Source organism: Dasypus novemcinctus, chromosome 19, assembly GCF_030445035.2.
Source record: "Dasypus novemcinctus isolate mDasNov1 chromosome 19, mDasNov1.1.hap2, whole genome shotgun sequence".
NCBI classification, from domain to species: domain Eukaryota; kingdom Metazoa; phylum Chordata; class Mammalia; order Cingulata; family Dasypodidae; genus Dasypus; species Dasypus novemcinctus.
In genome coordinates, this window is record NC_080691.1 from 30,587,007 (window position 1) to 30,614,947 (window position 27,941).

Below are 27,941 nucleotides of genomic sequence, written 5' to 3' on the forward strand. Positions count from 1 at the left end.
ATAGGGCCGGACCGGGGTTGAAAGAGGCCCCGCCCCGCCCAGGTGACGCCCCGCCCCCGCCCCCGCCTCTCCATAGTTACGGCGCTGTGGAGGCGGCGGCCATCTTGGCGGCGAAGCGATGAGCGGGTCGAACCCAAAGGCCTTGTCCGCGGCGTCCGCGGCTGGGCCCGGGGGGCTGGTGGCTGGCAAGGAGGAAAAGAAGAAGGCGGGCGGCGGCGTCCTGAACCGGCTCAAGGCGCGGCGGCAGGCGCCCCACCCCGCGGCCGCTGACGGCAGCGGGGCAGCGGTCACTGAGCAGGAGCTGCTGGCGCTGGACGCCATCCGGCCGGAGCACGTCCTGCGCCTCGGCCGGGTCACCGAGAGTGAGTGCCGGGCCGGCCGCGCCCTTCCCCCGCGCCGGGGCCCGGGCCCCTTGTAGCCTTCGGCGGGCCGAGCCGCCCCCCGCGCGGCCGGCCCGGGGCCCGCCCAGGCCCCCTCGCCCGCTGGGCCGCGCTTCCCGCTGCGCCGCCGGGCCGGGGCTGCCCTGCCCGCCCCGCACCCAGACCCAGAGGGGTAGCGGCTCTGCTGGAGCTTGGCCGCCTTCTCCTGGGGCGGGCCCCGCCAGCCACCCCGCGGCCGGCCCCAGCTGGGCCCCTCCGGCCGGGCGGTTCCCCACCCCAGCTCGACCTGATGGGTAGGGGACCTGTTAAGCCTGCCGGGGGCAGCGGTCCCCAGTCAGTGGGGCTCTTACCCACTCCGCCTGGAACCTCCCCGGTCTTCAGGGAGGCTTCCGCACAGCCGGGCCCCACTCACCCTGACTGCCCCCAGCTTCCGCAGCCTCTGCCAGGCCAGAACCCCTGCGCGCTCGCTCCCTCGCCGCTTTCCTCCTCGGTCCTGACAGCCCCCGCGCCACCCCAGCCTCCCGTGGCCCCTCCCCCCTTTTGTCCCAAGCGTTGCCCCATTGTGTGCAGGTGGACTCTTCCTTCCTGGGACACCCTTGTCGTGGCATTTTATGCAAGTTAAAAAACAGCGCCTCATCAAAAACAAAGTTTCAGTTTATGTACGAAATTTGAATTGTGGGTCCTGCTGTTTACAGTTGTTCTAGTGAATTAGGAGTCATGTCAGAGTTTCAGGCATGTCTCTTGCCCCTTTTCATTGATGGAGGGTGGGAAGGAACATGTCACTCACCCCCTGGCCTGGATCACCACCCTCGTTTCTGTTCTCATCCAAGCCAAGCCCTGACTGCTGCTTTTGCTGTTTTCTTTTTTCTCTGAGTTTGTAGTCACCTGGTTAAACCTGGCTTACCCTGCCCATCTCCCCTAAGGCCCAGACCTCTAAACTGCAAGGCCAGCCCTCCCCTCGTGGATCCAAGGCTGCCACAGAGCTGGCCGCCCAGGATGGCTCAGGTGTACGTAGCAGAGCTCCAGCGACTTGGGGATGCCGCTTTGGGACAGTGAGCCTTGGTCCAGCCTGTGTGGAAGGGAGTTCCTTGTCTCCTAAAATGGCTTTAATTTGATTCTGGATATTTTAATGGTCCTTATTTTCCTCCACTGTTTGGGCTGGGGCTGTCCTTTGCATGCTGGGGTGTATATTTCCAGGGTCTTGCTGTCCAATTTCATTGAAACAATGTGCAAAAACGGTTTGCTTCTGACCCACTTTTCATTTGGGACTCTGAAAGTACAGAAATGTTCAGCACCCGACTTCTCTAACCTCATGCTTTCTCCTGCTCCTAAGGGTAAGTGCAGCTCTTTGAACGCGTGCACCTGAGCACCATTCTAGGTGGGCACTCATCCTGTTCTGGGGGCTTAGTTAGGAGTGGTGCTATTACTCAAACTCACTTCTGCAGCTTATTGGAGAAAGCACAGCATTCTGCTTTCCTGCCTTGCCACAGGTCAGACCTTGGTGACCTCTGGATTTTTAACATTTTGTTTCCTCTTTTTGATGTCTTCCTGAAAGTTCAGCAAGTTACTTTGTGAGTACCTGTGAGGTATAGAACCAATCTCAGCTTTTTTTTTTTTTTTTTTAGTTACAAAACACTCAGCTCTCAATTTTGCCACCTTACTAGAGAGACAGCTTGTGAAATACAAACTAACTCAGGCAGGCAAAACGTAAGATAAAGTGCCAAAAGGTGTTGTGTGGAGATGCTGTCAAGAGTCATTGCAGGAGGAAAGCAGTGAAGGGGAAGAATTTAGTTTGTAGCCTCGCTGTGAAGTTCGCTGTGATGGGTACTCTTCTGATCAGGTGCCCAGGTTGTGGGCACTACTTCAGCTGCTGTCCCTGGCAAATTCGGCCTGGGTGTGTATGGCCTGCAAGCCAAGACTGGTTTTTACATTTTCAAATGGCTGGAAAAAAAAATCAAAAGAATAATATCTTATAACATATGATTATTACATGAAATTCAAATTTCCATGTCCATAAATATGGTTGTATTGGAATGCAGCTCATTTGTTTAAGTATTCTCTAAGGCTGCTTTTATGAAACAATGGCAGAGTTGAATGATTGTGACAGAGACCATAAGGCCCTCAAAGCCTAAAATATTTACAGTCTGACCCTTTACAGAAGAAAGTTTGCTGACCCCTGCTTTATAATAGTCATAGTTGGCAAACAAGCACTGTTTATCCATTAGATCAGTATAGATGTTTTTAAATGGATTAAAAAAAAATTCTGTTAACAGATCATGAAATGTTTGTAGACCATTTTAAGGTGTTTCTAAAGAAACCCCCATTTCTTTTCCTATTTCTAAGTTTCATGATGATCTTTCACCTAAGTCCAGTTCATGTTTTTTTTTTTTTTTTTTTTCTTTTTTGGATCTAATTCTCTCCATACAGCTTTTGCTTGTGACAACATAAGAGAAAGTCTTCGGGGGTATTTTAAGCAAACTGTATAATAAAGAACCTGAGTTTGCATCAAAATTTGAGAATTAAATAAATGGGAGTTTTTGAGAGTTGTTTAACAGCATTGGTCCCTCTGTCATTTTCAGATTACTTATGTAAACCTGAAGACAACATCTACAGTATTGATTTCACCCGCTTCAAAATTCGAGATTTGGAGACAGGGACAGTGCTTTTTGAGATTGCCAAACCTTGTGTTACAGGTAGGCCTCTATATGTAATGATCACTTTACATTGGAACAAAAGGTCTTCAAAAGTCTAATGTTTGGGTGTCACTGCATATCGTTTCCTGGTTTCCATTTCCATGACCTCCGCCTATAGCCTGGCCTGCCAGCCATGCTGATTTGAAGCTGTGTTGGAAGGCTGATGTTTGTCGAGTATCTACTCTGTGCTAGTCATCCTGTTACACATCTTTATGCACATCAGCTTGTTTTTGTCCCCGTTTTCTAGGTAAGGAAACAGGCTCAGAATTTCCAAGTGACTTTCCCAGGGTCCTCTGCTCTTTCAAATTATATTCCCTCCCTAATGGAGAGGAATCCTTGCAATTAAACTATGATGAGGAACGCTTACCTCGAATCCTAGGGATGCTCTGAAGGGTGATACTGAGGGCTCCAGTCCAGACCATGAGGCAGTTTTACCCTAGTCTTCTCCACTCTTTTTCCTGTATTTATACAGTGCCTCAGAATTACCAGTACATCCTAGTTTGGATTTTAATCTCCACCATTTTTTGGAGTAGCAGAAAGCCTTGAGCCATGAATGTATCTCCTTGGGATTCCTTAAATGAGCTTTGAATAGACTCTTCCTCTGCTTGTATTGTAGTTGTAGGGTGATTCATTCATTTCTGGCTTGGGGACCACTTGACTTTGGATCACATTACTGAAAATTTAGCGCCCCCTGGAGTTAAGCAGTTATTAGCACACCAGCCCAGATACCCTTATCCACCGCAGTCTGTAATGATGGCTTCCTTTGCAAAGCTTTTCTTACCTGATTTGCTACTGAGAAAGAGCCTGTAAATTTGGTAAGGTAGGTATTGCTGTTCCAGATAAGTCAAAAGACTTCCCCACAGTTTCAGCTCAGATTAATAACAGAGGTAAGGCTAGAGCTCCTTTCTTACCCCCACCCAGTATTCTTTGTGCTATCGTAAAAAAATACGTAAAGACCCAGCTAGTTTTCTGGGTCTGTAGTGTTCACATCCCTAAGTCACATGCCGCTGGGATGTGTCAGGGACCCCTGGGCTACCACAAGTGTGTGGATTTCGATTAGACAGGAATCAGAGTAGTGATTTCAGTACAAAACTGAACTGTCTCAAAAAAGCCAAGTATAGATTCTATAGGTGATCTTGACTTTCATCCTCTACTGGCTTTACTCATAAGGATAAGGGTCTTTTTTAAAAAATTAAAAAAAAATTTTTTCAAGTGAATCATTTAATGTGACTGAGGCTTAATTTGGTTAACCTAAGTACCAACAGTAGAAAGTAGGAAAGTATAAATATTTCCCCTTCTACCAAAAAGGATTGGTGCCACGACATAAACTAGCCTCTTGTTTAACAACAGCGGATCAAAAAGGCTACTGCATCTGGAAAAAAAAAGATGTGCTTGGAAGCACTGACCTCTGAGGGCTCATTCTACTAAGGGCAGCCAAATGCCAAAGGAAATAACTGGCTCAAAAATTATATTGAGAGCTCAAGAAAGGACTTAGTCACAGCTTGGGAAAAAAATTCAAGAATAGAAGCCACTAAATGTAGCTAGATGCTAGATTAATAGGACCTAGCACTCTGTGCATGCCCCTGTGAACAAAGTGGTTTAAAATGATAGATTCTTCATTGCACCATCTGTGTTTTCAAGTATAATTCTGATATCTGTACCAAATAATACAAAAGAAAAAGCACCAAGGAGAAAGTGTCAAGTATATAGGATATAAAATGATTTGGCACCCATGAATTCCCAGTCTGGATTTTTTCCATCAAGAAAAGCACATTCCTGCTCAGTCCAAGGTAACGTTGGAGGCACTGCTATTGATGGCTCGTTGTAAGCAGGAGGCAACTGCAAAAGTATTGAATCCTGATTTTGCCCTTTCATCTATTAAAGAAACTCAAATAAGGCTGTTGGAAGAATACACGGGACGACAAACTGCTTGCTGATGGCCTTTTTTCAGGATCGTGTTGCCAACAGAGTTGTACTAAGCTAAAGAAGGCAGGAGAGAAAGTTGTTGAGGATGGCGTCTGCAGTCTGTCACTCTTTACTGTGCACATGGACACAAGTATACTCTCTCCAATCCCAGAGTCTACACCTGATGGGGAATTTTTCATTCTGGATTCTGACTGAGGATAAATACTGCTATCCAGTGGGCTATAAGGAGGACCTTTCAGATCCGGTCACAGCTTCCCATTGTATGCACGTCCTGGAAAGATAGGTGCCCTCTACCTAATTCACAGGCGCTAATCCCAACCCTGTAAATATCTGGCTTCACATTACATCCGTGGAAATCCTGTCTCAGTAGTTCTGGCCTCAGCCATGGGCTGCACTGATGTGCTTGCTGAACTGTGGGAAATCGTATAAGCCCTGTGCCTCTGTCTGTGCTTAACCAAACTATGCAGGTGGGACAGGCCTAGACGTCACTAGAAATGAGGGTATGGCTGGCTTTCATACTCTCGTGAATACAGCTCTTTCGGTGCAAATGGTTCAGCCCTCTCTCTGCTCCAAAAAACAACATTTCTTATTAAAGTTTCATGCATTCCTTCAGGAAAGTAAGCCATCAGGAGTTGACTTGCTGAACCTGTAAAGCTTTCAGGCATTCTTCAGTGTAGTTTTCCAGATTTGTAATTTTCATAGTCACCAGTGTTCCTGTAGGAGCTGTACAGAAGTCAAGTTGTCATATCCTTGTCCTATTTCCACTTGGAGTTCACAGTGAGAAATGTTGGTGGAACGTAACATGTCCTTGGTTCTAGTGGAAGGAGGAGGAAACCAGGAAAGGATTGGGTCATTGGCCCACTATTACTGGATACTGGTGTCAGACTATTTTTCAGGTTTGAGTGATTCAACTCATGTTCCTGCAGGAAAACGCCAATCCAAGAGAGACATTGGATTGCTTTAGTTCACAGAATGTGAGAAAAATCCATCTATTTCAGAGTAGAAGATTTTTGTTTTATCTTTAAGATTTAGAAATATCTGTGGGGCTTCCATGGCCAGTGGCTCTTCTCAGGCTGCCAGTAGGCCTGGGAGCCCAGGCAGCGGAGGGGCAAGGCAAGCCCAGTACCCAAATAGAAAATGGAGGGTGAACTGGCATAGGGGCATCTGCCTGGAATTTTGCCCCACTCTCGTAAGGATCTTGACTCACTCAGAATATCCTTACACTAACCCGTACCCTGCAACAGCGCTTGTTCTGATGAGTCTGAATCCCTGAAAGATTTGATTCGATTTCCTTTTAATCAAATTGGGGTTGGGGGTGGGCAGGCTTCTAGAGTCTCTGTGTGAACTCCTACTCAGGCTGGTTGCTAGTTGCTTGTCACAGAGGCAATGATGTTGGGATGTTGAGAAGTACTTTCTTACTCTGTACCCATGTTCAGCTTTGACCTGGACAAAATACCCTTGCTAGACACTGGGACACTGGATGGCTGTTAGAGAACACTAACTCCTTGTTCACATGAGCATGGTTCTTTAGTTCATCTTTAATCTTTAATTTCCTGGGTTCAGGGATGGGCTAGACCAGAGAACATCACCAACCTTTGTGGTCCTTTGGGCTCCACATGTTGGTCCATTGCCCATCTGCTTTGTTCTTTCCCGGTGGTCAGATCTTCAGGCCTGGTATGGCCTGGAATGGTCACCAGTCCCTGGAAGTACAGTACCCCAAGACTGTAGGTCAGTGTCTTTCATTTAAGTAACAAAATTATTTTTAGCAGTATATCATCACCATCTGTCAGAAAGTTACACATTCTTGAAAAAGAGCCTTTTGACTAGTTTCAACTTTTGAAGTATTTATTTTGCAGTGGTTAACACTATAGCTTGGTTTTGTAATATGGACCATGTCAAAGGCCCAGGGCCCAGCTTATACTCCAGGTATGACCCTTAGGGTAGGGCCCAAGCCCCTACATCATCTAAAAGCAAAATACTTGGTAGTTAAGATTGGTCACAAATCAGGTAGACTTTGATTAAAGTTACTGCTTCCTCCACTTTCTATTGGGTGGCTCTGGATACGTTACTCAATCTCTCTGAACTTCACCTTCCTTATCTGCAAAATGGAGATAACAATAACACCTCGTTGGTTGTTGTGAGGATTCTATGAAATGTTTTGCCAGGGTCCAGCCTATCACAGATGCAGTAGCTCTTGGCCCTCCTCCTGCTCGTTCACTCGCTGTGCTGCTTAGACTTTCTTCTGGTGTCAGGATGGTGCACTGAAGGTTCTGTGTGCTCTTTCAGACCAAGAGGAGGAGGAGGAGGAGGAGGAAGGTGGCGATGTGGATATCAGTGCTGGGCGTTTTGTCCGCTATCAGTTCACACCAGCCTTTCTACGCCTCCGGACCGTTGGGGCGACGTGAGTACTAGTATTTCCTAAAGGGAGAGCATTCTGCTTATTCACAGAGAAGAATGCTCTTGGTTGGGTTTGGGGTTGGCTTTGGAGGAGGGAGGAAGGCAAAATAAGATACACAGGGATTTATTTTGCAGGGTGGAGTTCACAGTGGGAGACAAACCTGTGTCAAACTTCCGGATGATCGAACGGCACTATTTCCGAGAACGCTTGCTGAAAAACTTTGACTTCGATTTCGGCTTCTGCATCCCCAGCAGTAGGAACACTTGCGAACATATCTATGAGTTTCCCCAGCTTTCTGAGGATGTCAGTATGTATCTCCTGACTCTTACAGCATCCTGCATGCTCCAAGGAGTGAACCTTGGAGTCCAAATGGTCCATTGCCTGCATTTTATGGAGGGACGGAAATAGGGATGTGAAACATACCCAGTCATTTGACCTCCTCTTGTTCCCGTCTCCTATTTCAAACTCTGACTCTGCCTGGGTGGGGGCATCGATGGTTTTAGTAACACAGGCATCTGTTTTCAATGCCTGGTGGGGGAAATGGAGTGACCGAGGGAGATCAGAAGAGGCCCACGACAATCCTGGGGACTCCAGGTAGACAAAGCTGTTTTCCCACCCACTGTTTTTTGTGTTTTTTTCCTCTTCCCTTCCCCTCTCACCCACCCTGCTGTTTTTGCTATCTGTGTCCATTCACTTTGTGACCTTCTGTATCTATATTTTTCTGTCTTGTCTTCTCGTCTTTCTCCTGTAGGATTCACTGGGATTCAATCCTGGGGACCTCTGATGTGGAGAGAGGTTCCCTGTCAATTGCACCACCTCAGTTCCTGGTCTCTGCTATGCATCACCTTGACTGTCCCCTTCATCTTTCTCGTTGCGTCATCATCTTGCTGTGTGACTCACTTGCGCGGGCACTGGCTCACCACACGGGAACTCATATGAGCACTCAGCTCGCCACACAGGCACTCTTGTGGGCACTCGGCTCACCACGGGCACGCACCTTGCCATACAGGCACCCACATGGGCACTTGGCTTGCTGCGCAGATACTCAGCTTGCCATATGGGCATTGGCTCGCCACACAGGCACGCTTTCTCTTCTTTTTCACCAGGAGGCCCCAGGGATTGAACTCAGGTCCTCCCATATGGTAGGCAGAGGCCCTATCACCTGAGCCACATCTGCTTCCCTCCCACTCACCCACTGTTAATCGTGCTTTCCACTGTGAGAGTCCCTGGCTCCTGCCCAGCACTCTTCCTTAGCCCTCCCCTTTTTCCCCCTGATCAGAGGTAGACATGAAACTGCAGGCCAAAGAGAAGCAAAGGTCTGACCTCTTCTTTCCCTTTGTTTGAAGTAGAAAGTTGGTTAGGTGAACTAGCAGAGTAGATCCAAGAGGAAAGAGGCAACTGCTGTAGACTTGGAGCAAAGGAAGTAACAAGATGGAAGTAGTGTCTTAGGAGTAGTAATCTTACCTGGAGGTAAAGCTGGGAGAAGACAAGAGGCAGAAGGCTGCCACAATTCAGGCAAGGGAAGAGAGGGGCTGAACTAGTAAAGAACTAGTAAAGAAGTAAAGAAGAGGCTTTAGGGAAGATAGCTTTACGACATTTATGGGATTGTGAATAGAAGTGGGGATCAATTGGGTTGTTGGGAAGGAAGGATCTCAAATATAGTTTTCTGACGGTCCCAGGTCCTTAAAAATTGTCACATTCTGAAAACCAGATACTTTTTTCCTCTTGTGGCAGTGCTGTTCTCAAGTAAAATGAGGAATGCTGGGATATGGGGCGGGGTGTTTATGATAGCATCTGGACCTGGCTTGAACCCCATTCTTCAAATGGATGAAATAGGTAGATACTTTCAAGAAAAGTTTATGCATAGAATTCCAAGTTTTCCCTAAGGGAATATAACTTTTCTTCTTGTTGCCAAATAAGCTAAAAGAGTTCAATAAGCTAAAGGAGGGCAGTATTCTGGACATAGAAAAAAAAAAAAAACCTTTGACCTGGGTGGATTCAGAGAACTTCATAAATGATCAGTTTCACCTTTTAAGGATATTGGCGAGCAGTAGCATTATTCTCCAAAATAGCATGTGATCATTAACTCAGAACTGTTACCTTTACTCTCTGGTATGGTTAAAGAGGTCTGGGAGATTGCCTAAACAAACAGAAGACTTAAAATCAGATCCCTAATGCTGGGTCGTTTGTGAGCTCATATTCAAGCCACCTGGCGAGAAGGCTCCCTGCCCTTTGTTCCCCACACTTGTGCACACCTAGGAATTTTCAGCAAGGATTCCTTTCATTGTCAGGGTGCCCATGGGAGGTGGGCACAGTGAGGCCTAGCATTCTGGATTGGAACCAGAATGCTCGGAGTGGGAAACAGACCAGCAGCCAGGGCCTGCTTTGTCAGCCAAGAGCATGGAGTAAAGCAGCTGCTGTGGGGTCCATTTCAGCAGGAGGTGTAGGCACCCTTCCGTGGGCCACAGACTGTAAGAATCCAGGCTGGAGGTGACTGAGGAGGGCCTGTCCGAGGGTGGATGGCATCTGTAGGTTGGAATTGACATCCCATTCAGTCTGGCTGCCTCTCTGGTCACCAGTGCTGCCCCGTTTTCAAGGGCTGGCTCCCGCTGCTCTGACCTCAGGATTCTGGCGGAGTATACTCTCATTTTCCAGAAGGCTAATGCATTCTAGGGGGGGGTATTGAGTTTATTCCACCTAGCCCATGGGGCAGACTCACATGTTCCTCTTTTTTTTTTTCCTTCCCCTGCCTTGCAGTTCGCCTGATGATTGAAAATCCGTATGAGACCCGCTCTGACAGCTTCTACTTTGTAGACAACAAGCTGATAATGCACAACAAGGCTGATTATGCCTATAATGGAGGCCAGTAACTGTTGCAGGAGTGCCCAGGGGAGGTGCTTTGCTGCGGCCACAAGGTCCAGGCACGGGAGGTGATTGAAGCTGCTGTTTGTCAACACACGTCTGGAACCTGGCCCCAGGAAGCCAAGACTGGGGGGCAGTTTTCTGTGCTCCAAGGGAGGTGCCAAGCAGTGCTGTGTTTCCTTCCCAGTATTTTTCCTTCCCTTTCTTGCCCTGCCCCTTAGGTCACAGAGGTACTGTAGCAAAGTAAAAGATTAGGATAAGGTTCCTTGACTCCAGATGAAAAAGAAGCTTATTTCCACGTAGGTCTGGCTCTCCGCTGACTATACTGACGAGCCTCAGTCTCTGCAGGCATAGCTGCGCTCAGGTGGGAAGCGGCGTCGGCCTCTCTTCTCTGCTCCTCACTGCACATGTTGCCGTCAGCACAGTCTGCCCTCAGCCAGTGCACAATCCTAAACCATCAGGAAGAAACTTGAAAGGGGAGGGATGGTGCTGAGATGTTGAGGTTTTATTCCAGGCAGGGGCAGAGCTGCCAAACTGAAAGACCTGTTTTATGGAGAGGCTGGCCAATCTCTCTGACTTCCAGACTCCTCAGCCAGGTCTCCCGCGACTAGATCAGGGTTTCAGCCTGGCAGCACCTTTCTCTTCTCATTTTGGAGGAAAGATGAGTGTTGCTCGGCTTCATCTGGCTCTTAACTTTGAGTGTCTCCTGAAACAGGAGGGGTCAGTTTTGCTCGTGGACCAGTAGTATCTTTTGAGGCCATGGCAGGCCTTGTTGCCTTTCTTTTTTTTTTTAAATTCCAGGCTTCTCTTTGGAGTTTTTATAAATGGTCGGTGGAGTTGCCAGCATATGTGATGCGTGTGGTTAGGCTTCTGATGTATTCGCCAGGCTCCAGGGCTCATCTGGCTTATGCTGGGGCAGAGTAGTTATGGACCCGCAGCTCCTTTAAGGGAAGGATTTGATTTTCTCTACACAGCAGAGTCCGGAGGATTGGCTTTTGATGGGGATTTGCCTCTGAAAATCTGTACATTTCTTATTTAGGAGGGCTTTCCTATCTTGTCTATCGAAGTAATTTCTGGAACCATCCTGGCAGTCAGACCTGAGTGGTGCATATTCCAAACTGCTAGTTGGAATTGTTTTGCATATGCGGGAAGGGTAGAATAGGCTGAGGTGGCCATCAGCCAGAGGTATTCTCAAAAAGCTTCCTTGCACACCTTGTTGGCTACTGTTGTTCTCAGACCCATGATGGATAGACTGTCACCTGCTCGGCTGTCTTCGGTCGTCTGTGTGGGTAGCTTTGGGTGCTTACCCCAAACTCCATGACCCTCTGATTAACGAGCTGCTGTGGCCAGGGTCTGCTTAGCATTGCTGGAGAGGTATCGGTAGAAAGGGCCCTTCCAGGTGTCACAGTGACTGTAACAGGAGAACTGTGTCCCAAGGTGCTTGGGAGAAAGGCTGTGTGGCTAGAGAAAGATGGGCCAGCACTTTGCCACAACACTCCTGTGTGGTCACCGACAGTGTTGTCCCTTGTTTCGCTTCTAATGTGCGAATGGTCTTGACTCTTGGTCCAGTGCTTTGTGCCAGGTCTGGACTATGCCATATGCTGGCAGCTTTCTCATGGAGAAAGTGCTAGATTACCCCTGTGTCCTGGCACTAGATCCAACCACTGAGGTAGGGAAAAGGCCATGCATCTTGCAGAATGGGTTGCTGCGAGACTGGGTGAATCTCAGGACTGGAATCAACTACAAATCCAGGTGCCTTAAGTGTGGCTCTGTCCCATATGCTGCTGGGGAAAGCTGCAGTGCCATCCTTCCCTCCCCCTCCCTTGTGGACAGGTAGCAGCACTGTTCCTCACTGTGGGATTTGTTCGTTCCTGTCGAGCTTCAGGGTGATCCCTTCTCTCCCTGACAGAAATCCAATCTGGAGACATTCTACTATTTGATAGAGAAATATGGTCTAGGATATGGCTTTTGGAGCAGCCCAGAGCTTTGCTCAATAGAGTGTGTCTTGGAAATGTGTCCCAGGGCAGACGGAGCTTGTGTATTAGTGGGTTGTTTCTTCTGTTGCCAGTGTTAGCCTTAGCTAGGAAGCAGAGCAAGGAGGACAGAGGAGGTGGTCGCTTTGGCTCGAATAGTGCTGGATCCTCTTTCCCGTTAGCTTGCCTTAGTCTCACTGGAGACTGTTTTAAGGCCAAGTCCTCAACCTGTGCCCAGCAGGACAGAGATTTGCCATCGTCTCCTGAAGGACTGGTGTTCGGTGTCTGGCTACTCAGGAAATCTTGTGAAGCACTGCCACTCTGGAGTGTTACCAGAGTGGGTTTGAAATGAAAATTTTTTGTAGGTACAAAGATTGGGAAGAGAATTGGAAATCATACTTTCTCTGAAAGTAACTGAACCAATCAGAAGTTGAACCAGGAGGCCATACTGTTGAGGAATCTGGACTGTTGATAGCACGAAACAATTACCTGCATGGGGAGCCCATGCCGTCTGTTAAGAGCTGGCAGCTGAGAGGCCGCTGCTGGAAAGAATACGTTCCAGCAGCCTGGCAGGCCCGCCCGCTGCAGCAGGGCCCCGCTGCCTGCTCCCCTTCCACCCTGGTCTTGCTCCCTTCCCTCTGCCTTTGCATCTCCCGGGAGAGAGCCCCTCTTTTCCTATAGAGCCTTTGGGCTAAGATGCCCTTCTAGCTTCTCCAAAGAAGATCCTGGTTTATTTCATTGTATGTTCTAAAGGGTAAGCAGAGGAAACAACAACTAAAAGGAGTTCTGGGCTAAGGAGGGTGACCTCTCCTTAGGTGTTAGCTCAAAGCTGTCCTGCAGAGAAAGCAGTTTTCCAGGACGGGCACTTCCGGAAGACAGCCACATGATTCCCAAAACTGGTTGGCAGTGATTGGGAGTGTTCAGGGCTAACCCCAGATGGGTGATTCTTGAAGTGGGAGTGATTGGGAGTCTTGAGCTTACATTTTGTCAGTTGAGGCAGAATTTATTTCTGGAATGGATTTACTAGTTTGTGTCTGATGTGTGGATAGGTGAGTCCTGCTACCCCTGGTAGGTGCCCAGGGTACTCTTTTTTGCTCGGTAATGTCACTTTCTTCTGGTGACCAATGTCACCATGACATCAGTAGGGGATGGGGACAGTCTGTCCTGACAATCACAGCACAGACTCCTTACCAGTGCATGAGGATTCCTTGACACAGAGGTGTCCACTGTACCTGGCCTTCTAGCCTCATAGTTGAACTCTTACCTGTCACCCTCTTGTTACCTGCATTCCATATTACAGAACATCTCAGCCACAAGAAGGATCTGGTGGAAGTGGATCTACTCCTTGTTTTATAAAAGATCATGTGAAGTCATTGAAGTTGTGAAATTCTATTTTTTTCTTGTAAATCTATTTTTTACAGAATATGAGACATCAATGACCTGATCTGTCCTTTCCTCCTCCTCCCCACTTCACCAAGATCTCTATTCCACTTTGTATTGTCTTTGTGTCCAAAGTCAACCAGGTGACTTCTTTGTATAAATGTCATTTTGCCATAAGAGATGGTAATAAAAGACTAATTTTCACAATATGTGTGCCTTCTCTTTTCTCTTGACTGGCCGGGCCCCTTCCATTGCTGGTGGAAGCAGGTGTTGAGTAGGGGTGGCTCCCAGTTTCTCCTGTCTTGAAGATTACGTGGCATTTCTGTAAATAGTTTGATGACTATAGCTGGTTTCTAAGGTGATTGGGGAACAGTATTGTGTGTGTGTGTTTTTAGTCTGGTTGCATCATCATCTTTTTGGTGCATTGCTTTGCCTGCGTGGGGGCCTGCACCTCAACATGTAGGTCTGGAACGCCTTTTTTCTTCTCTCTCCTTTTTTTTTTTTTTACCAGGAGGTCCTGGGGTTTGAACCCGGGTCCTCCATGTAGTAAACAGGAGCTCAATTGCTTGAACCATAGCTGCTTCCCAAGTACTGTGCTTTAAGTTTAATATTTTTGCTTTACATTTTGCTGTGGAGCTTTGGGAGTTGGGGATTTACAGATATGTTTTGAAGTTAGGCTTATTATTAAGGTATACTATAACTACAGTAAAACCTCCCCTCTCACAAGAGGGTATTTTGATAAATTTTGACGAGCTTTTACAGTCTTGCTACCCTCACCACCATCATGATACAGAACATTTCTAGCACCTCAAAATGTTCCCTTGTTGAAGCGGATGTGGCTCAACTGATAGAGCATCTGCCTACTATGTAGGAGGTCCAGGGTTTGAACCCAGGGCCTCTTGACCCACATGTGTGGTGAGCTGGCCCACGCGCAGTGCTGCCGCGCACAAGGAGTGCCATGCCACATAGGGGTGTCCCCCACGTAGGGGTGCCCCACGTGCAAGGAGTGTGCCCTGCAAGGAGAGCTTCCCTGTGGGAAAAGTGCAGCCTGCCCAGGAGTGGTGCCACACACACGGAGAGCTGACGCAGCAAGGTGATGCAATAAAAAGAGACCGATTCCTGTACCACCTGATGAGAATGCAAGCGGACACAGAACACAGTGGACAAAAGAGAGCAGACAACGGGGGTGGGAGAGAAAGGGGAGAGAAATAAAAATAAATCTTTAAAAAAAAAGGTTCCCTTGTCTTCCTTGTGTTCGCAGCCCATCCCCTTTCCCCATTGCCCCATCCCCTTGCAACCAGTATCTAATTTCTGTCGCTACTGGAAAATTTGTAGCCTTTTAATATAAACAGAAATAATGACTTTGGCCTCTGTACACAAACAACTCCCTTTTCTTTCCTATTTTCCTGCTGCTGCTTTTCTTCCCCCTGGGGCTGGTGCCTAGGTGGGGTGGTTGAAAGACGAGGGTGATCTCTGAGTGTTTGCCAATGGCAGAATCATTTGTTTAAAGTACTGTGGGTTTAGAAGCTCCCTGGGGAAGGTAACACAGTAAAGGTTTTGCTGCATCTTTTGACTGTTCTCTAGGAAGTAGAAGGAGGTTTTGGGGGAAGACAGCATTTTTGGTGTGCTGGTCAGTGCTGGGGACAGATGTCTGGCGGAGCTATGGGGAAGGAAAGGCAGTGGGAGGGAGGCAGGCGAGCCTGGAAGGGAATGGACAGTGCCCAAGAGGTGAGGGGGTCAGCTGAGGGCAGATCCTCATCAGGCAAGCGAATTCTCCAGAGTCTTGGGCTGGGTGAAGGCAATCCCGATGGAGATGCGGGAGACCAAATGCCGGGTGCTGCCTTGCAGAGTGAAACAGGACTACATGGAATGGAGAAGCAGCAGCTGTACCCCACTGCCTCCCACCCCCCAGGGAAAGAAATCTCCCTCCCGGGTAATCCACCCAGGAGCCTAAATATTGGACATCAGAGCAACAAAGCAAGACAAGACCCTTGCGTCGTGGAGTTTGCGGCCTAGTGGGAGAGACAATAAATAAATTTTTTTTTTTTAAAGATTTATTTATTTAATTTCCCCCCTTCCCCTGGTTGTCTGTTCTTGGTGTCTATTTGCTGCTTCTGGTTTCTTTGTCCACTTCTGTTGTCGTCAGCGGCACGGGAAGTGTGGGCGGCGCCATTCCTGGGCAGGCTGCTCTTTCTTTTCACGCTGGGCGGCTTTCCTCACGGGCGCACTCCTTGCGCGTGGGGCTTCCCCACGCGGGGGACACCCTTGCGTGGCAGGGCACTCCTTGCGCGCATCAGCACTGCACATGGCCAGCTCCACACGGGTCAAGGAGGCCCGGGGTTTGAACCGCGGACCTCCCATATGGTAGATGGACGCCCTAACCGCTGGGCCAAAGTCCGTTTCCCGACAATAAATAAATTCTGATGCCAAGTGCCATGAATAAAATCAAACAAGAGGATGGGAAGGAGCATGTGTGGGAGGGGAGAGCCATTGGCTGGGGATGAGGTCAGCTTCTGTCAGACCAGAAGGAAAAGAAGGTGAATTCCAGGCAGATGTAGCAGGGATTGCAAAGGCCTGGAGGCAGGAGCAAGCTATAGGGGTTTTAGAGGAACAGAAAAGCTGCCCGTGGCTATAGCAAAGGCGGCAAGGGAATAGGGTCAGAAGTGCCGGCAGGAGTCAGGTCAGAGAGCCTAGTAGCCCACAGAATTTGATTTTAAGTAGGATGGGCTTGCCGTTTAAGGGTTTTTGTTTTCTGAGTGTGTTAACGTGTAACAAAATTTGCCATTTTAACCATTTTTTAAGTGTACAATTCAGTGGCATTAATTACTTTACAATGTTGTGCTACCATCCATCACCTTCTACCACCAAAATCTCAACACCCAAAACAGAAACCCTGCACCCATTAAGTGATAACTCACCTTGCCCCAATAGCCTCATTGACCTTCTGTCTGTTAATTTGCTTATTCTAGATATGTCATATAAGTGGAATCATGCAATCAATATTAGTCCTTTCTGAGTCTGGCTCATTTCCCTCAGGATAGGTCTTCAGGGTCCATCCATGTTGTAGCCTGTCTCAGAACTTCATTCCTTTTCATGCCTGAGTAATACTCCATCGCATGTGTATACCCATTCACCACTCACTCATCGATCATGGACATTTGGTTGGGTTGCTTCTCCCTTCCGGCTATAGCGAATACTGCTGCTCTAATGTATCTGTTTACTTCCCAGTGTCAGTTCTTTTGGGTGTCCACCTAGAAGTGGGGTTGTGGGGCCCTATGGTAATTCTATGATTAATTTCTGAGAAACCACCAAACTGTTTTCCATGTCCAGGGGTTTCAAGTCGACCGTCGCTATCTTATTACACTTCCCAACGATCTCTTCGGATTTTTCCGAGGCTCTACCTTGGCTTTACCCTTGTCAGCGTTTCTATCTACGCAGGAGGACGTGCACGGCGACGCGAACGACTGCGGCCAGCGGCCGCCCGCGGAAGGCGACCCGCGTAGCCTCGGGGTCCAGGGGGGCGGAGCAGGAGCCGCGGGAGGCCCCGCCCCAGCCCCGCCCCAGCCCCGCCCCAGGCGCGAGCACGTGGCGGCCCCGCCCCCGAGCCCCGAGGGGCGGGGCTGGCGCGGCCGGAGCGCGCGCCCGCCGGCGGAGGTCGCCGAGGAGAAGCGGAGCGCGGCCTGCGGGGGCCATGGCCGCCGCGCTGCTCGCCCGGGCCCGGGGCCCCGTCCGCGCCGGTGAGTGCGCGCGGGCTCGCGGCCCGGGGCCTGGCCGGGCGGGCGTGCGCCTCGGGGGCCGGCTCCCTCCCCAGCAGCGGGCGCAAGCGGCCTTGGCCCCAGGGCGCGGCCCCTCGCGACCTCCGCGCCGTGACCCTCGGCCCCTGCCTCCCCCGCCACCCCTCGGCCGCTTGAAACGGCCGCGTCCGCCCCCCGCTCCCTTCAGTTCACCCGCGGCGGGGGTACGGGGCGCGCCCTGCGGAGCCTGACCTGGGTTTGAACCCGGACTCTGGAGCTCGGGCGCCGTCGGTTGGCCCAGGTGTAAAATGGCCGCTGACGCGTTCCTGCCCTGGGAGCGCGGTCAGGAGTGAGCGGTAGGGTGTGTAGACACCCGGGACCGTGCCTGGCGCGCACGGGTGCTTGGGGAGAGGTTGCTCTTCCTCCCGGCCCGCAGCCGTGACACGTGCCAGGCTTCTCTGGCCTGCCCAGGACCCTCCCGCTGAGCAGGAACACCAGGAAGGGGCCTCCAGCCTGCCCCCTCCCCTCCCAGCTGAACACTGTGGTCCTTGACGTTTTGTAGAAATGGAGGCTCAGTGAAGTTTAGACCCTTGCCTAAGTCACAGCTGTGCTCTTCCCGTCCTACCGAGGCTGGCATGAGATGATGGTGTAAAGCGTTTGGCAAGCAGAGGAAACACTGAGTTAGCGCACTATGGACATTTTGGGTAGGATAAGTCTGTCTTGGGGACCTGTCCTGTTCTTCGTAGGATATTTAGCAGCATCCCTGACCTCTAGCCACTACACATGCCAGTAGCATCCTCCTCCAGGGGACGGTCAGCTAAAAATGTCTCCAGACATTGCCAGCTGTCCATGGGGGGTGACAGTCGTCCCCTTTCGAGAACCACTGAGTTAAGAGGACAGCTATCATGGTGACTGTGAAGACGATGCTGCTGCTAGGCCTCTTGTGTTCCCTTCCACTGACTCCCGCTCTTCTTGCTGCAGCTCTCCGACCTCGGGGCTGGCGGCAGTTACATACCATCTACCAGTCTGTGGACCTGCCAGAGACACACCAGATGTTGCGGCAGACGTGCCGGGACTTTGCCGAGAAGGAGCTGGTTCCCATCGCGGCCGAGGCGGACAAGGAGCACCGCTTCCCGGCGGCTCAGGTGAGGGTGGCAGCCTCAGCAGCCCGTGGTGGCCTTCGGCCCTTGGCTCTTGGGTGAGTAGTGACAGTGAAGGGCAGAAGCACCGAGACCCTGGTCAGGGAACCCGAAGCCTGGTCCTGGGACCCAGAAACTACTTGGAGGTTTCCCTGGCCCAGCTTGAGCCCTAGAGCCAGGATGTAACTTCTTGAATGATGTAATGATGGTGGGTAGTGGATACGCTTCTTGGGTGCCAGACATTGTTCCAAAAATAATAGTTACCGCTTCGAGCATGCTTACTCTGTGCTAGGCACTGCTCCAAGCACTTGATATGTGCTTGTTATCTTGTTTCTCACAACAGTCCCACGAGGTGAACATACTATTCTTTTTTTTTTTTTAAGATTTATTTATTTACACCCCCATCTCCCCGCACCCCCCCATTGTCTGCTCTCTCTGTCCATTCGCTGTGTTCTTCTGTGTCTGCTTGTCTTCTCTTTAGGCAGCACTGGGAACCAATCCTGGGACCTTCTGGAGTGGGAGAGAGGTGATCAATCTCTTGCACCACCTCAACTCCCTGGTCTGCTGTGTCTCTTATTTTCTCTCCTCTGTGTATCTTTTTGTTGCATCATCTTGCTGCGCCAGCTCTCTGCTCAGGCCGGCTTGCCGCGCTGGCCAGAGCTCCTGCGCAGGCCAACTTGCCTTCACCAGGAGGCCCCAGGAATCGAACCCTGGGCCTCCCATATGGTAGACAGGAGCCCAATTGCTTGATCCACATCCACTTCCCAGTGCTGTTCTTATACACCCCCACTGTAGAGTAGATGAAACACAAACTTGTGATAGGGTTCAGTCATATGCCCAAGGTCACAGAGAGGGGCAGAGCCAGGGCCTGAACCCACGAGTTCTGTGCCAGAGCCTGAGCGCTCAGCCAGTACGGCTGCTTTGTGCCGTTGTATGCCTCCACTTGCAGTCAGCACATCTCTAATTCCATGTTTAAGATCCATCCCTGTTACTGCTGCATCTTCTGCACCTGATGTGGTGTCAGCGTACCACATGGTACCAACACTCAGTAAGTGTGTTGAATAAATACATTTATTTGTGAAAGAGGAGCCTTTCTGGCCTGTTTTCTTTGCTCAAGCCTTTCGGTCTGAGGAACTCAAGAGTTCTCGTTCTCATTTACCTGTCTTCTAGGCCCTGGGGCCACTTTGTGAGTTCAGTGAATGTTGTGGGCTCACAGTGGGTGGGGTACTGTGCCTGGACTGGGGGGGATATGCAAGGGCCTCAAAACCAAGTAGGCAAGGGGCATTCTGGGGAAACAAAATTAGTTGAGTAACTTTTAGGCATTCAACATTTAACCCCAAGGATATCCTGACCTGCAAGACTAATCTGTGATCTTGAGGATTAAGTGAGATAATGCGTGTCAAAGTCACAGTGGCTGGTACTTGAAAATGATAGCTCTTAATACTGTGGTTGTTACTTTCATTACATTTGAGAAAACTGAGGCACTGAGAGGTCATGCGACTTTCCACGGTTTACTGGGTATAGAGCTAGAATCCACACCCCATATGGCTGGCTCCAAAACCCTTCTCCACCCACTGTGCATGTGGGTGTTTCAGAAGCTCAGGCAGCAGGAAAGCCCTCTTCTAGCTGGAAAAATTATTGTTGAGAGCCTAAATGTCCCCCCCACCCTCTCGCCACCTTGCCTGGCCCTTCCCCTCCATTTCAATGCCATTAGTGGAGGAGGGGGACCAGTGGAGGCCCTGACAAATGGACAGTTTAGAGGCGCTTTCCCGAGGCAGCTGTCCTAGACCCAGCGGTAAGGCTGTCCTGCCCAACGACAGATGGCCTGAGTAATTTTCCCAGTGTTTTGGTACTTGCTAACGTTATGCTCGTTGGGGATCCGTTGGGGTTGGTAAATGAGCATGGCTCCTTACCCCTGCCCAGTGCTATGAGTTAGACTGCCCCGCTGCCCTGAGGAATTGCGGAGTTTTGTACCTGGGAGAGAGGGTAGGTGATTTTGGAGCAGGTAGCAATTTAAAGGGAGCAGAGTAGGCCTGGGTGAGGGGTTGAAGGCAGCCCAGGGAGGCATTTAAGGAGGGGGCTCCAGGAGGACAGGTTTCCTCGGGGCAGGAACTGTATCTTCTCCATGTCTCTCCAGTTCCCAGGACAAGGCCTGGCCCTGGGAGGTTTCTTGGTGAGTGTCCTGTTGAATTAAGTGGAGGGCAGAATTTCTAAAATAAACTGCATCTCTCCCTGCTGTTCCCCGCTTCCTGCTAAGCCTGGTTCCAGAGCATAGGCTCGTCTCAGCAGTCAGTACTGGAGTTCAGCTGCTTCATGAATGAGATAGCTATTTGGGACTAGCCTGGGAACCTAGCCCTCAGGTGAATGTGTTCCCTGTTTCAAAGAACCACACTGTGTAGGGGCTTTGGAAATGATGTTCTTATGAGGTGGAGAGATTCTGAGACTTTTGCCTCCCTTTAATCTATACTCTGCCTTATAGCCAGACTGATGTGTTAAAGAAAACTATAAATATACTTTACATGAAACCATGAGCAGTAAAATTAAAAATAGATAAATGGAACTTTGACAAGATTAAAAATTTTTATGCATCCATGGACATAATCTAGAAAGTGAAACAACAGAAATGGGAGAAAATATTTGGAAACCATGTATCTGATAAGGGTTTAATATCTGGAATATATAAAGAATTCTTCCAACTCAACAACAAAAGAGATGGATAGCCCCAATTAAAAAATGGGCAGAGGACTTGAGTTGATATTCTTTAAAGAAGTTTATAAATGGCCAATAAGCACAGGAAAAGATAGTCAACATCATTAGCCAGTAAGGAAATGCAAATCAAAACCATAATGAGCTACCACCTCATACTCACTTGAATGGCTATTAAAAAATGGAAAGTAATAAGTGCGGACAAGAATGTGGAGAAACAGGAACCTTCGTACCTTGGTGGGGATGTAAATGGTGCAGCCACTGTGGAAAACAGTTTGACAGTTCTTCAGAAAGTTAAACATGAAACTGCCACATGACTCAGCAATTCCCAAAAGAATTGAAAGCAGGGATTCGGACAGATACTTGCACACCAACGTTCATAGCAGCATTATTCACAACTGCCAGAAGAAGGAAGCAACCCAAGTGTCCATCAGCAGATGAGTGGGTAAAGAGAATGTGGCTCTACATGCAACACAGTACTCTTCACCCACGAAGGGGATCAAGTTCTGAAACATGCAGTGACATGGAGGAACCTCGAAGATATCATGTTGAGTGAAATGAGTCAGACTCAAAGGGACAAATGTTGTATAATTCCAACAACATTTGTGTTTTTTGCATGTTTTCTGGCACTTATCTCAAACAGTAAGCTTCTGGGAGGCAGGGCTTGGGGTATACTCAGACTCATACCTGCCTGACAACCCTTGTACTTGGTAGGGACTCAGCATTCAACCAGTGCTTGTTGAGTCTTAGGGAGTCGCATGCCCATCAGGTAAACCCCAGACCCTGGAATTCCTTATTGTCCCCGCAAACGGCTCACACGTAGTGGCAACCAGGGGAGACGGCTTTCGATGGGTCATTTTCTCTCGAATAAGCAGAAAATCTCCAATAAGTTAGGATATTGTAGTCTTCTTTAAAGGGGCTTGGTCTTGACTATTAGTGACCATGGGCATCCTCTGGATAAATTTAATTTTTAAAAAAATGTGAGCTTTAGAAGGGGTTTAAAGCATTGCTATTATATATGAATTCTGCTAAACTTTTCCCAATTAGGAACGGAGCAGGTTCTGAAGGCTTGCTTTTTTTTTTTTTTTAGATTTATTTATTTATTCATTTCTCTCCCCTTCCCCGCACCCCCACCCCAGTTGTCTGTTTTCTGTGTCTATTCACTGCGTCGTCAGCGGCACTGGGAATCTGTGTTTCTTTTGTTGCGTCATCTTGTTGTGTCAGCTCTCAGTGTGGGTGGCACGATTCCTGGGCAGGCTGCACTTTCTTTCGTGCTGGGCAGCTCTCCTTACGGGGCGCACTCCTTGCGCGTGGGGCTCCCCTACGCGGGGGACACCCCTGTGTGGCAGGGCACTCCTTGCGTGCATCAGCCCTGCACATGGGCCAGCTGCACACGGGTCAGGGAGGCCCGGGGTTTGAACCGGGGACCTCCCATGTGGTAGGCAGATGCCCTAACCGGGGACCTCCCATGTGGTAGGCGGATGCCCTAACCGGGGACCTCCCATGTGGTAGGCGGATGCCCTAACCACTGGGCCAAGTCCGCCGCCCTGAAAGCTTGCTTTTATTTGTGGTTGCTAGGACAGGGCGTTGCCCTTTCACACATTTTCCCTGGAGAACTTAGGACTTCGTCTAGGTGATGTTGCCGTTTTCGTGCAGGTCCAGCTTCCTGGGACCAAAAGGGTGGTAAAGTGGGTACGGTTCTGGAGTCCTGGCAGCGCAGGGCTTCCGTCTGGCGGCCTTGAGCACGTCATCACCTCCCTAAGCCCGGGGCTTCCCCGGCTGTAGGAGTAGTTAGCGCACAGCATCTTCTCAGGAGCTTTGGAGAGACTCAGAAAGCACGCGCGAAGCCCTTAATACAGCGCCTGGCATCTAACCAGCACTCGATAACTGTGAGCCATCACGGTTAGCAAATGATTACTATTATCGTTATTCCAGGTGAAAAACCATAAGCTCTTACCGTCCATTCATTCAACAGGCAGTTGCTGAGCCTCTCTGAGCAGTGCTCTGCGTGGTGCTGGCATCGGGGCCATAGCCCTGAGCAGAAACACAAAGCAGAGCCTCTTCCTTGAGGTCAGGGAGAAAGATCTTAATCAAAACAAACACATTAACCGATGTGAAATGAAAGCCCTGGAGCACCACGCAGGAGAGGCCCACAACACTGAGAATGTAATTAAAGGATTTCACTCAGCGGGGCTGGTAACGGCAGCCCTGAGAAGGGAAGGGGAAGGAGGAGGTACTAACAGGTGATGAAGGGTGCTCCTGCAGCGGGAACAGCAGGAGCAAAGGCCCTGTGGCGGGGTGGGGGGTGCTTCAGGGGCTGGAAGGAGGTCGGGCGGCGCTGTGCTTTGCTGCCTCCTTATCCAGAGGCCCGTGGAGGCTTCCCGTGCCTTCTCACTGCTCACTGGTTGCGGCTGGGGACCGAGAGGTGAGCCGCTGTGGTGTGGGGTCAGGAGCTGGTCTCAGCAGCTGGCATGGACCTCTGCTGAGGCCGGTCTTGAACATCGGGACTTGGGGATCGTGGGGTGGGTGATGGGCTCACAGCCTGAATTTCTGTAGGCACTGGCTCGGGACAGCAGGGCTTCGAGGGGCTTTGGGGTGGGGAGGGTGGTTCTGGCTCCCAGCAGCCGTCCCCGGCCGTGACTTCCCACCCTGGGCCCAGGTGAAGAAGATGGGTGAGCTGGGGCTTCTGGCCATGGACGTGCCCGAGGAGCTGGGTGGCGCCGGCCTCGATTACCTGGCCTACGCCATCGCCATGGAGGAGATCAGCAGGGGCTGTGCCTCCACTGGCGTCATCATGAGTGTCAACAATGTGAGTGCCCCTGGGACCACCGTGGAGGGGGCTCTGTGGGCAGCACGCAGGGATCACGTGTGCACAGTGGGTCCTGGCTCCCTGCGCCGCTCTCCTGGGGACCTCTCTGGATGGGGTCAGAACGGTGGGCCTCTGGAGGGAGCAGCTGGGCTCAGAGGCCTCTGACCCCACCCCATGGTCCCCCCAGTCGCTCTATTTGGGGCCCATCCTGAAGTTTGGCTCCCCAGAGCAGAAGCAGCAGTGGATCACTCCCTTCACCAGTGGCGACAAACTTGGCTGCTTTGCCCTCAGTGAACCAGGTACCGTGGATGGGCTGTGGGCCTCAGCCTGCCCCCTCCGCTCCCTCGGAATCAGGGTGACAGGCTCTGATTAGAGCTGGGTGAGAAGAGAGAAGAGATGCAAGGAGCCGGTGCTGCCTTGGGTCAGCTGCTCGTTGGTCCTGAGGCCAGAGAAGCGGCTCTCAGGGCGCAGCAGGGGAGCAGGCCCCAGCCGCCTGGGAGGAAGGCTTGGCCCTGGGGTCCCTTTGAGTCTAAATGCCCACTCCTGCAGGACCCCCATGGCCCCCTTGGTTTAGGCTCGGGCTTTGGGAGCTGGCCAGGCCCTGGCACTTCCACTCAGGAGCCCAAGCGACAGGGTCTTGAGTCCTCGCAGCCGGGGCGTTAGGCGTGGCCGTCCGTGTGCCGAGTTGGTGGCTGGGCCTCGGGGCGGAGGCAGCGCTGGAGTCTGAGTCTGTGTGTGGACCAGGGAATGGCAGCGACGCGGGAGCCGCTTCCACCACTGCCCGGGCAGAGGGTGACTCGTGGGTCCTGAACGGCACCAAAGCCTGGATCACGAATTCCTGGGAGGCCTCCGCCGCCGTGGTCTTTGCCAGCCTGGACAGAGCCTTGCAAAACAAGGTGGGGACCCTAGGGACGGGTCAGCCCGAGCTCCGGGTTCCCGACATTTCGTAGTGTCTCCATCCCTGTCTCCTTGGCTCCTTCCCTAGACTTCAGCCCTTTGGGCAACGTTGCTGCGCTGAGGCGGGAGGGGCTGCCCCTTCCCAGAGGGGCCAGCAGGGGGCGCCACGGCCTAAGGCTCTGGGGGAGGGGAGGGCCTGGAGTTGGCTGGCGTGTGCGGTGTGCGGTGCTGGTGAGCCGTGTGCGGTGAGGGTGCGCGGTGCATGGTGTGCGGTGAGTGGTGCGCGGTGTGCGGTGAGGGTGCGTGGTGCGCGGTATGCAGTGAGGGTGTGTGGCTGGACGTGGAGCAGGCTGGCCTGGGCGACCCCGAGGACACCCACTCAGCCCGCCCGGGCCCCGCAGGGCATCGGCGCCTTCCTGCTTCCCATGCCCGCGCCGGGGCTCACGCTGGGAAAGAAGGAAGACAAGCTGGGCATCCGCGCCTCGTCCACGGCCAACCTCATCCTCGAGGACTGTCGCATCCCCAAGGAAAACCTGCTGGGGGAGCCGGGCATGGGCTTCAAGATCGCCATGGTGAGCCGGGCGGGGGGCGGGGGCCAGGCGAGGCGCCGGGCGGGGGCCCTGCCGGGCCACTGACCGGGGGTCCCCACAGCAAACCCTGGACATGGGCCGCATCGGCATCGCCGCCCAGGCCCTGGGCATCGCGCAGGCGGCCCTCGACTGCGCCGTGCACTACGCGGAGAACCGCAAGGCCTTCGGGGCGCCCCTCACCAAGCTCCAGGGCATCCAGGTAACGGGGAGGCCCCGAGCCGGGCGCCCGCGTGAACAAAAAGAGCAAGTGGCCTTCCCTCGGCGCCTCCCTCCTGTCCCTGGAGGGAGGGGCGGGGTGGCCACTGACCGCGGTGCGCCTGGCGTTGCAGTTCAAGCTGGCAGACATGGCCCTGGCCCTGGAGAGTGCCCGGCTGCTGACCTGGCGCGCAGCCATGTTGAAGGACGCCAAGAAGCCTTTCACCAAGGTGCCTGTGGGAAGGGCTCTCCGGGGCCGGCCTCGAGCTCTGCTGGCCAAAGACCGAGGGTGGATGTGGGGAGGGAGTCCCAGTGTCGCGGGCCTCTGTGGGTCAGACGCGGGCCTGTGGGTTCAGCACTCCAACGGGAACGTCCCCTGGCCCGCCCGTGCTGCGGGGCCCCTGAGCTGGGGCTCCCCTCAAGGGACTGTCTGACTCTGCTGTCCCCTGTGGCTAGGAGGCAGCAATGGCCAAGCTGGCTGCGTCGGAGGCCGCAACCGCCATCAGCCACCAGGTGAGTGTCTGGTGTGTGGACGTGGGCAGCGTGGTGGAGGTGTGTGCCAGCTGCCCCCTCCCTGGCCGCTCTTGGCGTGTGGCTGCCCCTGCCCCCGCCTGTCTGTTCCTGGGGTCGGGGTCTCCTCCCGACCCCCTGGTTTCCATTGCAGGCCATCCAGATCCTGGGGGGTATGGGCTACGTGACCGAGATGCCGGCCGAGCGGCACTACCGGGATGCCCGCATCACCGAGATCTATGAAGGCACCAGTGAGATCCAGAGGCTGGTGATCGCGGGGCACCTGCTCAAGAGCTACCGGCGCTGAGCCCTCCTGCAGGCCCCCAGCGCCCAGCCGGAGCCAGGCCCGCGGCCTTCGTCCTGCCAAGGGCGACTCCGGCCTGCGGTGCCTCCTTGTGCCTCCTCGTGCCTCCTCGTGACAGGACCTCTGGCCTGGACCATCTCGAAGGCCTCCCCTGTAGCCAGGCCCTTGCCTCTCCTACCCTTCATGAAAGGTGCCTGGGAACCGTCCCTGGGAGAAAGGGAAGGGGAGGGGTGCCGTGGCCTGCGGCTGAGGAGAGACCTTCGGCAGCGCTACCTCTTCACCACGACAGTGCCTCGTCTTCCTATCTGAGTGGAAGTGGCCTCCTGGGGGTGGGGTGTGGGGAGGGCTCAGTGCCCTCTTGGGGGCTCCCCACAGTTCTGTCCTCAGGGTGTCTGCGGCTCAGCCGAGGCCCCGCCTGGCGACCTCTTTCTGACCTCTGGGCTCGGGTCAGGAGGCGCGTGGAGTGAGGGCCAGAGGGCCCGGCCTCCAGGAGCAGAGGCGAGGAGGGGCCATGACGGCTCTTCTCTCGGGACGGGTCTGTCCTGGGAAGGCGGCGGGGCCTGTTCCTTGTCAGCCTCATAGGTGCAGGGTTGGTGGTCGGAGTCCTGCTTTGGGAAAATCACATGTGAGAACTGACTGGTAATAAAGCTCTCCTGTCCCCTGGCCCTGTCTCCCGGCCTTCACCTGGGTGCTGCTGGGGAAGGAAATGGGCCCTTTGGTCTGCAAAGAGCCCTCCTGTCTCAGCCCCGTGGTATGTGTGTGCGTGCGTGTGCATGTGCGTGTGCATGCGTGTGCGCTGGGAGTTTGCAGCTGCAGTGGGAGCTTCCGCCTGCCTGGGGGGCTCCGGCTCCAGGCAGGATTGACCAGAGAAGCAGGAAAGGCCTCGGGCCCAGTGGGCCTCGTGGTGCCGAGGAGCCTGTCGGAGGGGCAGGGCGGCAGGTCTGGGGACGGCTCAGGGTGCTGGGGAGGGCCCGGCCTCCGAGCGGGGGAGGGAGGTACCAGCTTGGCTGGGGAGGGGTAGAGGGTGGGCGCGAGGCTGTGGAGGGCCCGAAACCCAGGCCAGGAGGAAGTGAAGGCTGAGAAGCTTCCTTCTTAGGACTCGAGCGCTGGCAGGGGGCCGGCACAGCCTGCGGGAGGGAGGGCGAGCGCCCAGGACCCCGCAGGAGCCGGAGGGGCTGCGCTTGGGCAGAGGGATCCGAAGCCAGAGCCCAAGCTCTGAGCCCCTCTGGTCCACGCAGTGAGCGAGGCCGCAGGGAGAGAAAAGGAGCCAAGAAAGATTGCGAAGGAGCGGGGAGCACGGAGACTGAGGACCCCGTGAGCCCACCCTGGAGGGGGCGCTCAACCAGCCGGGGCCGTGGCGCCCAGTGGACTTCATGCCGGCGCCAGCGCCCCGCGCAAGGAGCCAGCCCCGGCCCGCCGCCCGCCCTCCGGGGCTGCTCTTGGGG

General features: G+C 52.4%; 2 protein-coding genes, 1 long non-coding RNA gene and 1 pseudogene across 4 annotated transcripts; 2 read left to right on the forward strand and 2 right to left on the reverse strand.

The window, feature by feature from the left end:
• Window positions 1-33: 33 nt before the first annotated feature.
• Window positions 34-13,819, forward strand: UNC119B (unc-119 lipid binding chaperone B). The gene is made up of 5 exons (XM_004464641.4): window positions 34-362; window positions 2,960-3,073; window positions 7,286-7,400; window positions 7,532-7,704; window positions 10,155-13,819. The coding sequence occupies exons 1-5, from the start codon at window positions 119-121 to the stop codon at window positions 10,265-10,267; spliced, it is 759 nt and encodes a 252-aa protein (XP_004464698.1). The 5' UTR covers window positions 34-118; the 3' UTR covers window positions 10,268-13,819.
• On the reverse strand, window positions 941-17,751 carry LOC131274583 (uncharacterized). Its single transcript, XR_009181849.2, has 3 exons — window positions 17,599-17,751; window positions 6,593-6,699; window positions 941-2,321 (listed from the first exon to the last, which is right to left on the reverse strand). It is a non-coding gene; the product is annotated as an uncharacterized lncRNA (long non-coding RNA).
• Window positions 4,662-5,950, reverse strand: LOC101425549 (STE20-related kinase adapter protein beta pseudogene; annotated as a pseudogene).
• On the forward strand, window positions 17,219-27,159 carry ACADS (acyl-CoA dehydrogenase short chain). 2 transcript variants are annotated; one of them, XM_023590576.3, is made up of 10 exons: window positions 17,219-17,349; window positions 18,328-18,491; window positions 23,851-24,000; window positions 24,188-24,299; window positions 24,745-24,896; window positions 25,299-25,469; window positions 25,549-25,686; window positions 25,817-25,912; window positions 26,139-26,195; window positions 26,347-27,159. In XM_023590576.3, exons 1-10 carry the CDS (start codon window positions 17,304-17,306, stop codon window positions 26,497-26,499), a joined length of 1,239 nt encoding a protein of 412 aa, XP_023446344.2. In that variant the 5' UTR covers window positions 17,219-17,303; the 3' UTR covers window positions 26,500-27,159. The 2 variants fall into 2 exon arrangements, with proteins under 2 accessions (XP_023446344.2, XP_058137455.1); XM_058281472.2 differs by lacking the exon at window positions 17,219-17,349 and adding an exon at window positions 18,023-18,050.
• Window positions 27,160-27,941: the final 782 nt, after the last annotated feature.

What these genes read in the sequence shown, in the direction of transcription:
- UNC119B (XM_004464641.4), top strand. Translation starts at nt 119, where the DNA reads ATGAGCGGGTCGAACCCAAAGGCCTTGTCCGCGGCGTCCGCGGCTGGG. An exon ending in CCTCGGCCGGGTCACCGAGA is followed by an intron (nt 363 to 2,959) that starts GTGAGTGCCGGG and finishes TGTCATTTTCAG; the next exon opens with ATTACTTATGTAAACCTGAA. An exon ending in TGCCAAACCTTGTGTTACAG is followed by an intron (nt 3,074 to 7,285) that starts GTAGGCCTCTAT and finishes GTGCTCTTTCAG; the next exon opens with ACCAAGAGGAGGAGGAGGAG.
- ACADS (XM_023590576.3), top strand. Translation starts at nt 17,304, where the DNA reads ATGGCCGCCGCGCTGCTCGCCCGGGCCCGGGGCCCCGTCCGCGCCG. An exon ending in ACCGCTTCCCGGCGGCTCAG is followed by an intron (nt 18,492 to 23,850) that starts GTGAGGGTGGCA and finishes CCCTGGGCCCAG; the next exon opens with GTGAAGAAGATGGGTGAGCT. An exon ending in CCAAGAAGCCTTTCACCAAG is followed by an intron (nt 25,913 to 26,138) that starts GTGCCTGTGGGA and finishes CCCTGTGGCTAG; the next exon opens with GAGGCAGCAATGGCCAAGCT.